Source organism: Hyperoodon ampullatus, assembly GCF_949752795.1.
Source record: "Hyperoodon ampullatus genome assembly, chromosome: 1".
Classification (NCBI taxonomy): domain Eukaryota; kingdom Metazoa; phylum Chordata; class Mammalia; order Artiodactyla; family Ziphiidae; genus Hyperoodon; species Hyperoodon ampullatus.
Window position 1 is genome coordinate 125,407,543 of NC_136914.1, and position 12,015 is coordinate 125,419,557.

Consider the following 12,015-nt stretch of genomic DNA (forward strand, 5'->3'; position numbering starts at 1 on the left):
CTGTGGGGCTACCCTGGTGCCCACCCCTCTCAAATCCTCACACGCGGGCCATCTCCCACTGGACCATGGGCTCCATGAGGCCCAGTGGGGAGCCACCTCCACACCACAGCGGGAAGCTGCCAGGGGCTTCCGGAAGTGGGAACCTCAGAGGCCTCTCCGTCGGCACCATAGCAGGCCTACAGGGCTGCCCAGACCCCCGGCCGCCACAGAAGGCCAGTCTGCTCTTCTGGGCCTCAGGCAGCTGTGTCCTCGGTGTCTGCCTGCAGGACAGCCGCTCGAGGAGGGCCACTCGCTGCAGCCTGAGTTTCTGCAGCCTGGACCCGGCCCTCCCCAGCTCTCGGTGCCCACTAGACCTGGCACAGCCCAAGGTCTGGGCACGACGAAGAGGTCCCCTTCCAATGGCAACATGTGATGGAAGGCCATTTACAACCTAACACTGGAACAATTTACCCACACAATTCTCCTTCCGTGTTTCACAATCTTCTCATCTCACGTGTCCCTTCAGAAACCTCTCCCTGCTCACGCACGAATCCACCACTGGGTGGCCAAAGGCCCGCTCACTTGAGAGGCTGTTTATCACTGACACACCCCAGCTTCTTCCCACCTGTCCAGTCATCCCTGCGCACCTGGCCTGCTGCCAGCAGCAAGGACCCGAACTCTGAGCAGACCATCCCAGGTCAAACTCCAGCTCTACCACTGACTGCTGCGTGACCTTGGACAAGCAACCTCTCTGCTTCAAGAGCATCCCTAGTGGATGTGTGCGGGCTAATACACAGGAAGTACCCAGAACAGTGCCTGGGGCACAGCAAGCCCCATTAAAGCAGTTGAGAAGCCACCAGCCAGGGCTGGAAGAAAGCTGGGAAATGTCTAGTTTAGCTGCTCCTTTTTTTTCTTTTTTTTTTGCGGTAGGCGGGCCTCTCACTGTTGTGGCCTCTCCCGCTGCAGAGCACAGGCTCCGGACGCGCAGGCTCAGCGGCCATGGCTTACGGGCCCAGCCGCTCCGTGGCATGTGGGATCATCCTGGACCGGGGCACGAACCCGTGTCCCCTGCATCGGCAGGCGGACTCTCAACCACTGCGCCACCAGGGAAGCCCTAGCTGCTCCTTTTATGCACGGGGAACACTGAAGGACAAGCAGGGATGGCGCACCTTGGCTCTGGCCTGTATGGGCGGAGATAGCTGGCAGATGGCACCCCCCGCCGGCCTCTCTTCTGTCCCGAGCCCCTCGGCCCCGCAGTCAACACCTAAGCCAGGAAAGGCGGGTCCCTTGAACCTGCCCTGTCCTGAGTCCTAGAGGCTGGGGAACAGCCTTGCCCAGGGCACGGCAGCACCGCTGGCTCAGCCATTACTCTCTGTGTCTCAGTCTCACCTCTCAAAGAGGGAGATGATCACACCCACACCTCCTGTCTTCATCAAGCTTAATTATCCAGTTTTCCAACTCAGTTACCAAGGAAGCAAGTGGCTTCCTCAAGGTGTGATGTCAGTCACGAGGGGCAGCCAAGAGGCAAGGACAGAGACCCATGAAAACAGACCAAGCAGAGAAACGTGGGACGCATCCAGCGAGGGCCATCAGGGCCCCAAAATCTGGCTGTCTTCACGCATGTTAGAGAGATTATTAACGATCTAGCCAGAGAGATTTAGCTATATTCAAAAAGCACAAAATTGCATAATTATTAAAAAATTTCCATCAAAACAAAACTAATGTGGGCACTGTTGCCTTTCCTTGGGGAGCTGGGACAGATGGCATCTTCGAGAAAGCAGCTCCTGCTCTGCCCTGACCCACCAGAGCCCAGGCATCAGCATCCTGGAAGTGCCTGCCCCCCTCACCTGACAACATGTGGGAACGTCCCTTTCCCAGGGGGACAGCATGCCAAGACAGCAGCCCGAGCCTGGGCCAGGGAGGACGCCGACCCTCCACGTGCCCCTCAGCTCCTCAGGGCAAACAGGAAAGGGAAGGCGGGATAGTGCAACAGGCACTGTGACCCAGAGGGCGTTCCAGAAGTGCAGGTGCCCAGAGAGAAGAGGGGACCCCATGATTGCCTGCAGGACAACATGCCCCTCAGCTGGGACCTGGAGCCCTCGGGGCCATAGAACATCCCTGTGAGGGCAGCACCCGTCACCAGCAGCTCAGTATTTCCGCAATGAGCCTTACACACGCTCCCGCTAAGGGAGACTTAAAAACAGAAGCAGCTCAGTAGCTCAGGTCTTCCCACTGAATGGGGTTCGGCGCTTGCGGGGATCTCAGAACTGCCTGCTGTTTTACGGTCTGACGGCTCATTCAAGTTGTGGGTGCTTCCTCTCTGCCTTTTGTTTCTATGATAAGGGAGGCGAGAGCAGCTAGACAATGTCCACGATGTTATCTTGGATCAGAAACTCTCCCCCACTCACCCTTCAGGGGTCTGGACTGTTTCAATTAAGACTGAGATTGCAGGGCTTCCCTGGTGGCACGGTGGTTGAGAGTCTGCCTGCCGGTGCAGGGGACAGGGGTCCGATCTCTGGTCCTGGAGGATCCCACATGCTGTGGGGCAACTAAGCCCGTGCGCCACAACCACTGAGCCAGTGCGCTGCAACTACTGAAGCCCGCACACCACAACTACTGAAGCCCGCACGCCTAGAGCCTGTGCTCCACAAGAGAAGCCACTGCAATGAGAAGCCCGCGCGCTGCACAAGTAGCCCCTGCTCGCCACTAGAGAAAGCCCCAGTGCAGCAACAAAGACCCAACGCAGCCAAAACTTAAATAAATTTATATATTTAAAAAACCCTGGGCTTCTCTGGTGGCGCAGTGGTCGAGAGTCCGCCTGCCGACGCGGGGGACACGGGTTCGTGCCCCGGTCCGGGAGGATCCCACATGCCGCGGAGCGGCTGGGCCCGTGAGCCATGGCCGCTGAGCCTGCGCGTCCGGAGCCTGTGCTCCGCAGCGGGAGAGGCCGCAGCAGTGAGAGGCCCGCGTACCGCAAAAAAAAAAAAAAAACCCTGAGATTGCAAAATGACTGTTAAAAAAAACTAATACAAATGAGTACCACTTACAACTACTTATCTGTGTGACTCAAGATTTCTTATACTGTGCGATCAAAATAAAAAATAAAATTTCCTGGATGCTGAGACTGACATAAGACTTCAACTCTCGTCTATAATTCCTAATCTGAAATGTGTGAGTTCAGGACGACAGCTTTACAGTTCTGTCTCACTTTCTAAACAAAGTGTTTAACTTTCTAAACACTGTGAACTTAGAAAACACTAGAGTCTCTGTTTTTTGCTGTCGTGATAATGCGTGAATGACTATAGCTCTCTGATAACATAGCTGGCTACTGAGGTGAAAAAAAACTGAAAAACTGAAGCAAACGCACTGGGAAGGAAGAGACAAAAAATCACTACTGTGCACTAGGCAGCCAATTAACTAAAACTTTGCTACCTTGCGAGCTAAAACAATCAACAGAGCTGTGTGAAGTGGCCAGGCACGAGAAACTACTCAAATCAGTAACTTCCATGCCGCCAACAATCACTTAGAAAAGATAATGAAGAGTGAGCCCCCTCAACCTCACCAAGTACAGCGCATCTGAGAACTGTCTTAAAGGCCGTGCACGTGGCCTGCATAAGGAACACAACAGACCCTTTTCCGAAAGAGGGAAAACAACTCACAGGTGGAAAGACCACGTGTGATTTTAAAAGTTAATATTCCACAATGATGTTATGGGTTTAACAACATTCCAGTTACAATCCCCAAAAGACCATTCTAGAATGGAAATAATTCAAAAGTTGGTCTAGAAGGACTGTGGAGAAAGGAGGCAGGGGAGGCCTGTCCCGTGACAGGTGCAGACTGTCCCCTGCAGGAGAGGCAGGCAGGCCAGCCCTGCAAGCGCCGGCGTCACTGACCCACGCGTGGCGCCGCCCCACCACCTGAAGAGCCAGGGCACACAGCAGAACTAACCTGCCTCAGTGCTCAGTACTTTAAAACCAGAGACTTCACACCAAGACCCAGACTTCCAGCTTCTCCTGAAACACCCTGACAGCTGACCCTGTGGGACCATGTCCTTCACGGCAACCATGACCGCACCCCCAGGTCACTGGTCACCCGTTTCCAGCCACCTGCTGGGCCCCAAGCCCCTGAAACGCCAGCCGCCGATTACAGAGTTCACTTAGAACTCTAAAATCCAGAAAAGCACACTTCAGCAAGAGTAAAGATGTTCTACACTCATACATTAATGCCTCCACGTCACAAAAAGAGGTTTCGTGGCGACAAAGTCTGGTGACTATCAGAAGAGGAACCTAATTAAAATCAAAGCCCAGAGCTGGCTGGGAGCACTCTGGCAGCAGGTGGGGGCCCTGCAGAGGCTGCTGCTGGGAGGGGCTTTTGAAAATACTTTGTTGTGTCCCCGCCAAACACTGCCCATGTGCCCATTCCCCTCCACGAAGACACCTGCTCATGGGTGGAAAGGCTGGGTCCAGCTACTCATTTTAGGACTGTATAAGAGCCAGAAAACTGGAAATACGCTTACACACACTTTTGCTTTAACAGCAATCCAGTTTTCATGTACAGCTTGTGTACTGTTTGTTTTAGGGAATTAAATCTGTCCCAGGTAGCATCCTCCAGAAAAGTTTCATAGCCAAGATGAGGCAACAAATCAACAATCTCAAATGAATAAGAAAATCCGAAGAGCCCACAGCTCTATGGACAAGGGGTCGTAAGGGTCCAACACTCTCACACAGGAAGGACTGGGCGTGTCGAGAGGCACGAGCTCCACTCAAGGTACCTGGGGCAGGTGGACATGGACCCGGTGCCGACAGCAGTCTGGGTGCCCCACCACACAGGTGAGGGCGTCAGGAGACTAAGCTCAGGGGCGTGGGCAGGGATGATGGCTGGCGAGGAGAGTACAGCAGCCCCGCGGGAAGCTCAAGTCCATGGGTGACAGTGGACAGGGGAGTGTGGGTGCCACTCCCTCCAGGAAGCCCTCCAGCCTCTCAGCAGTACCACAGACCTCCCACCACACTCCAGATATGTCCCCAGGACCAGCAGGGCAAGCCCCGTGGCCAGCGATCGATCCACATGGTCTTCTCTGAAGGACCAAGCACGGTGCAAGGGAGGGTTTGTCTGTGTGTTCACACGAAAAGCCACTGGAAATGGCAGCTGTGTGAGTGTGGAAAAGACTCAATACTGTATGCAGACTGTGGTCACCACTGCATGTTTCAAAAAACAGATACATAAGAAAAAAGACCAGAATAAAATACACCAAAAGGCTAATAATTTCTGTAACAGGTACTGGGATTACGAGTGTTTATTTTCCAAATATTCACTAATGTATGTGGTTACGTTATTTCAAGATGAAAAGATACAGGTTTAAAAGAACAAAGAGCAGGAACGTAGGCTCTACCACCTCCCCAAACCGAGAGTTGCACGTCACTTGAGCACTTTCAAGCCCCCACCTTCAAACAGGCAGAGGGTGACGTTTATCTACTTACACGAAGCTCATCAACCCCGCGGTGCTGGCACAACTGAGGCAAGCACGATCTCCCGAACGACCTGCGATGAAAACATAAAAAAAAAAGTCAGCCTCAAACCAGGAGCTTCACACTGGCACCATCTTCTGTAGGCTAAGTCTCCGGAAGCTGAGTGAAGGCTCTGCCCCAGCTGGAACGCGGTGTCTTGGAGGCAGTCCCTGGGCCCATGCACCCCACCTGGGGGCCCAGGCCCTGGCGGCCCTTCAGGCCTCCCCAGCTGGGACCACCCCCCACCAGCCCCAGCTGCCTGTGGCGGGCAGACGCAGGGCGCACGTGATCCCCAGCACACAGAGCAAGCCAGGGCCCCGTCCAAATGTCCCAACACGCCCCCTGCCCACACGAGCGGTGGGGGCCGTGAGAACTGCCAGGACGACCGACGCCAAGAGTGAACCAGTTCTTGGATAAACAGTACTGAGGAGTGCGCGGCACGTTTTCAGGATTTTCATGCGCTTTTGATGCTTTCTCTAACGCTAGTTCTCAAGCCCTTCCTCCAGCTGAGGCGGATCTGCCTTCCTTGTTCCCCCAACAGAAGCCCCCCACCTCGAGACCTTAACTCAGAAACGGGCCCCGCGGCAACCAGACCAGCTGCCGCAGTGCCCAGAGCCCCCTGGCCTGCCTGCCCCCCACACGCCGCCCTGCCGGCCCCTTCCCATGCCCTCCCACTCTGAAGGCCTGCAGAGCAAACCCGGGGGTGGGCTCCAGGCTCTGCCTGCCCCCCGCCCCGGCACAGAAGGTGGTGGGTGTGCCACCCCCTCCTCCCAAGGCCCTTCTGTGTCTCTTTCCCGACAACCACCCTGAACTCTGACACCAGCTGGCTACAACTCACTGCTACCCTAACTCCCCAGAGTTAGTCCTGGGCCCACAGACTGTCCCCCACTTCAAACACCAGTTGCAAGTGGGGTCCCCAGGCTACCCACACTCCTGCCAACTACAAATTCGGGGTATCCATGACCCTCTCAGTTTTGATAATTTGCTAAAATGGCCCACAGAACTTAGGGAAGTACTCAATTCACTACTGCAGTTTATTATAAAGGATACAGATGAACCGCCAGATGGAAAAGTATATAGTGCAAGGTCTGGGAGAGTCCTTGGGCACAGGAGCTTCTGTCCCCATTGACTGGCATGTGCCACCAACCCAAAAGCTCCCCAAGCCTCCTTGTTCAAGAGTTCCTATCTTCACTGCCTAGGCATGATTGATTACATCCTTGGCCACTGGCAACTGAACTCCATCTCCAGACCCCCTCCCCTCCCTGGAGTTTGGGTGTGGGTCTGGAAGGTCCAATCCTCTAATCACAGGTACCTCATTAGCATAAACTCTGGGGTGTGGGAAAGGGACTCATTATGAATAACAAAAGATATTCTTATCATTCAAGAAATTCCTAGGGTTTTAGGAGCTCTGCCAGGAACCCAGGATGGGGCAAAAGAAACCAAACTTATTTCTTCCTATCCCATACCTTTCTTAACCTGGCTTCCAGGACACCAGCCTCTCTGGGTTCTCCTCCCTAAGCTGCTCCAGGCAGGATCCTCCCTGCCCCACCTCCAGATCCTCCCTAGGCACTCCGTACCTGAACACCTGTGGATACACGAGACCCAGAAGTCCGATGGGCACCTCGCACTCAACAGCTCCAAGAACTCCCGGCTCCCCCAGCCTGCTCCTCCCCAGTGCTCCCTCGTTTCAATAATGGCCAGAGGCCGGGCCCTCTGCTCTCACACCCAGTCCTTGGCAAATCTGGTCAGCCCACCTCTACTAGTCCCAGCCCACGCCCAAGTCCGTGCCACACATAGCAACTTCCTCCCAAAGAGTACAGTGTGAGTAGGGCAGGAACTAACTCTGGAGAAGACATCACCTTAGCCCAGTGATCGAGGTCAGCACAGCCATGGTCTTACATCTGCAGGCACCCTTGACAGATGTGATGAGAAGGACACACTTCACCTCTGGGGTCTTCCTCCCCAAAACCCTTAACCCCAGTCTAACCATGACAGAAACATCAGACAAATCCCAATAGATGGGCATCCTACAGTATATCTGACCAGTCTTCCTCAAAACTGTCAAGGAGAGTCTGAGAAACTGTCACAGCCAAGAGACCAAAAAGAAATGGTGACTAAATGTAATGGGGTGTTCTGGAAGGGGTCCTGGGACAAAAAAAGGAGATTAGAATAAAGTATATGCAGAATAAGTGAAATCTGAATACACTGCAGACCTCAGTTAATAACAATGTATTAACGTTGGTTTACTGATTATGACAATGACCCAAATTGATGTAAGATGTTAATAATGGGGGAAATGTTCTCCAGAAAAGGGCTGCCACACCGAGCTGGGAGCATCATTTCCAAGGGTTCAGGGACTAGCTCCCCACGGTCCAGCCCTGGGTCTTGCAGGCTCTGGATGCCCTGTAGGTCCTACAGCAAATCAGCCATCTGACCAACACTCAGCCCCTTAGTGTCTGTATAAAGAACAGTGCTAACTACGGGACACACCTGTGTTCCTAGAATGATAAACCCACAAAACAAATTCAGCTGATTTTTAAACTGTAAACATGCTACAGAAACCTGTGTGGCGGCACTTCCCTGGTGGCTCAGTGGTTAAGAATCCGCCTGCCAATGCAGAGGACATGGGTTCGAGCCTGGTCCGGGAAGATCCCACATGCCGCGGAGCAACTAAGTCCGTGTGCCACAACTACTGAGCCTGTGCTCTAGAGCCTGCGAGCCACAACTACCGAGCCCACGTGCCGCAACTACTGAAGCCCGCGCGCCTAGAGCCCGTGCTCCGCAACAAGAGAAGCCACCGCAGTGAGAAGCCTGCGCACATCAACGAAGAGTAGCCCCCGCTAGCTGCAACTAGAGAAAGCCCGCGCAGCAACGAAGACCCAAGTTTAAAAAATATATATATATATATAAAAAAGAAACGTGTGTGGCCGAAGTATTTTTATCACCATACTTAAGAGGCAAGAGATATAGAGAGCCCTGACAGCAGAGGGAAGGACTAAAAGCTGGACTGGGCACCCAGACTATCGTTCACACAGGAGTGCTTGCTGTTTCATGCCCTTCTCCTGGCTCCAAAGGCCTAAGCAGCTAATCAACCATTATTGTTAAAAAATGACAAGAACCGTGTTTTCCAGGGTGCCTTTACAAACTGTGAACACCTTGAAATACATAATTCTATTTGACAACCTCAATCTCGTAGGACAAATACCAAGCCACAAACTCAGAAAGGTTAACTTAAAAAGAGACATGGAGTGAGGGTCACTGCAGGCACCCTACATGCGGGCCCCTAAGAGCTCCGCGTTATGTGTGATCTCCGTGTCACAGCTGGGGTCACTGAGGCTCCAGGTACAGCGGGACCTGCCTGGGGCCACGCGATAAGGCCTGGGGACCCTGCACGACGCCCGTAACACCATAAAGGTATCGGTCCCAGGGTCGTCCGTCCTGCAAGCCGGCAGGGCCTGCTCGCCAGTGTGTGCCAGAACCCGCCGTGCCCCCCGCCATCTCTAGAGCCCCAAACGTGGCCCGAGGGCAAGAGTGTCCTCGCGAGTGGGCTCCAGGTCCACGGGGCTTAACCACGAGAGGAGCGCCGACACCTTCCCAGGGCTGGCTGTCAGCGCGCTCCCTTCAAAACTTTCCCAACCCCGCTCCCGAAGCAGCGACCGGCGGCAGGGCGACTAAGGTCACGGCGCAAATGAGTCACACGCGGTCCCCGCGGGAACCCACGGCCCGGGCGCTCCCCACCCCCGGCGACTGGCCGGCCAGGGCGGGGTGGACGGGCAAGGCCGCGCAAGGCCCCTCCCGGCGTGACCCCGGCTCCGGGCTCGGTCCGAGTGCCGCGATCCACCCAGCGGGGAGTCGCCCGGACCTGGGGGTGGCGGGGGGCCGGCTCCGAGACCCTCCCCGGTCCGCCCAACACGGCCCCGGTCCCGGGCCCGCGTCGTCGGCCGAGAGCCGGCCGCTTACCCCTCGGAGTGGCGGCGCGGGGCGGTGGGAGGCGGGCGGGCCCCCGGCCGCGGCAACTCCTCAGTAAAATGGACGCCATGTGCCCTGCGCGGCGGCCGCCGGCCTTCTGATGCTGCTGCTCCTCCCCCGCGGCGGCCGCGGCGCCTCCGCCCGCCCGCGGAAGGATGAGAACGTCGGTTGGCTGCTCAGCTCAAGGAACCGGCATCGGCGGTGGCCATGTCCCGGGGCCGACATCCGGTGGCGCGGGGCGGGGCGGCCTGGCCGCCGCTCCCATTGGACCCTTAGGGCGCCCGGCGCCGGCCAGGTGAGGGGCGGGCCCGCGCCGCCGCGGACTGCCCGTCCCGGCGTGCCCCGGGCGGCTGCCCCTGGAGCGCGCTGCATTCTGGGTCGCGGCTCGACTCTCGGCCCCGCGTGCTGGCCGCAGGGACTCGGGGAGCCGGCGGTGCATGCGTGCTGGGCCCTGCCGCGTCCGGGAGGTGGCGGCTGCGTGAGGCTTAGCATGCGGCGGGACCGAGCCCCGCACCGACTGGCGGCAGATACCTCCGGGACGTTTGGGGACCGTCCCCGCCGGGGGCTGAGGGGCGTCGGCGGCCGGGCCTCTCTGGCCGAGCCCCCGGTCGGCCTCCGCCCCGGGCCGCCGCTCGCAACACCGAGGGCCCCGGCCTCCGGGCGGCGCCCCCAGTGCCGCTGACCGCTCGAGCATCTGCTCCCAGGCGGGAAAGACCCGGCAGCCGTGACCTTTGGGCCCCACCTTCCCTTTCCCTAAATGCGGTCAGTTGGTCGTGGAGGGTCGATGAGGTGACGCAGGGAAAGCAGGCTGGGGGAATGTGGGGCTCGGCGGCTCTTGGGGCCCCGTGGTCGCCTCCCCAGCAGGTCACGCCCACCGGCCTGCACCTCAGTCCTTCCCCGGGACTCCCCACCCTGCTTCCCACCCCCCGGCCTTTGCCCTGCTCCTCCTGGAAGTGCTTTGCAGTCCTCGCGCCCTCTGCCTGTCTTGTTTGTGGATGTGACCCCAGGGCACTGCTTGGCGAGGTCCTGCAGTGCACACTCAGTGCGCATCTGTGTTGTGCGGTGCAGGAGTGTGGAACTCCTGATCGCAGCAGGCGCCCGTCTTCAGGGGCTGCTTGGATGGCAGTCTCCCTAGGAGGCTCCCGCAGCACTAAGCCCTCACTGTCTGGAGGAAGTAGCCTGCCTGCGGTGGTTTTCCTGAACCTCCCTGAACCAGACTGCCAGGTGCTGGACCGGGATAGGCCTAGAGTCCCCGCCTCAGGTGGCGCCAGTCAGTGCAGGGCACTTTAAAGATGACATGAAGTGCCTGTATTGGCCCTGGACAGTGAGCGCTCTAGACTTAGAATGCAGGGCTAATCTAAGCTCACAGATGCCTGAAACCCAGGCCCCCACTGCCAACAAACCATAAAACCAGGCTCCTACCCGTGCCTCGGGAGAGGGAGGGGAAGGGGGGTCACAAGGAGGGACAGTCCTTGGGCTAGGCCTGAGCCAGGGCCAACAGGCGCTCAGGGTTGGACAGGACGGGACTTTTAATGCCTAAAGTGTAGGAGTATGCTGGCCTTAGTACTAGTAACTGACATTAGCCCTGAGCTCCTGGGGGCTCTGTCCCAAAGCTGTCCAGAGGCAGAGAGGGAGGCGCTACAGGGGGCCCGAGGATCAAAGCTGGTCCCTGATAATACTTCAGGGTTCCAGCTGGCCCGAGACAGGGCAGAGCAGGAGGCAGTGACGGACCAGTGGGCATGAGTGTCTGTCTGTTTGCAGGACTTTGAATAAGCAACACTGCTCACTGCCCTTGGGTGACTCACCCCTGGCCCAGCCAGGTGGGGTGGGAAGGAGAAACCAAAAATCGGGTCTTTGTAGAGCGGTGAGGGTGCTGTGTCTGGGGCTTCTGGGCAACCTAGGCAGGGTGGAGTTTTAGAGAAATTCATTTTTCAACAATCAATAACTTTATTGGGTTTCCTGGTTATCAGAAGAACATATGCTCGCTGTAGCCATTCAGGTCTATAAAAATAAGTATAAAGAAACGAGTAGAAATCTGGCATCCTGCTGGCTTGCCACGCACACCCTCAAAGCGAGGGTGTGCCCTCGTCCTGCCCTGCGTCCCTTCATGCAAGAAGAACGCAGTACAAGAACGCAGAATCATGGTGCAGCGAGTTTGTTTTAAAATTATGAACTCTTTCTGCCTTTTCTTTTCCCTCTCTTTTTGGGGGGCTCCCTTTTCCTCTTCCCTGTGCTCCCCACATACTGTACATAAACTTCTATAGTCGCTGCGCATTTACACAAGTGACAGAGTCGAGAGAAACAAGGTGGGATGTCCAGGCAGCACAAATGCCCCAGTTAGGGAGGTTAGAGAATCAGGTTAGGAATCAGGTTAAGGAGTCAGGTTAGAGATCACGTAAGGTTAGGGATGAAATTAGGGACCTGATTAGGGGGTTCAGATTATAGATCAGTTTAGGGAATCAGGTTAGGGGTTAGGGTACCAGAGGAGGCCTGGGCAGGGCTGTGTGCTGTGCTCCAGCCACACCTAGATGCAGGGCAAGCAGAACTGGATTGGACCATGTTG

At 56.4% G+C, this 12,015-nt stretch overlaps 1 protein-coding gene across 1 annotated transcript in view; it reads right to left on the reverse strand.

The window, feature by feature from the left end:
- Positions 1-9,522, reverse strand: part of LETM1 (leucine zipper and EF-hand containing transmembrane protein 1) — a gene marked incomplete at its 5' end in the record, with an annotated part of 30,485 nt that extends 20,963 nt beyond the window's left edge. The window contains 2 exons of the mRNA XM_079717204.1: positions 5,457-5,517; positions 9,444-9,522. Coding sequence (XP_079573330.1) covers positions 5,457-5,517; positions 9,444-9,522 — 140 coding nt within the window. The remainder of the gene's footprint in view (positions 1-5,456; positions 5,518-9,443) is intronic.
- Positions 9,523-12,015: the final 2,493 nt, after the last annotated feature.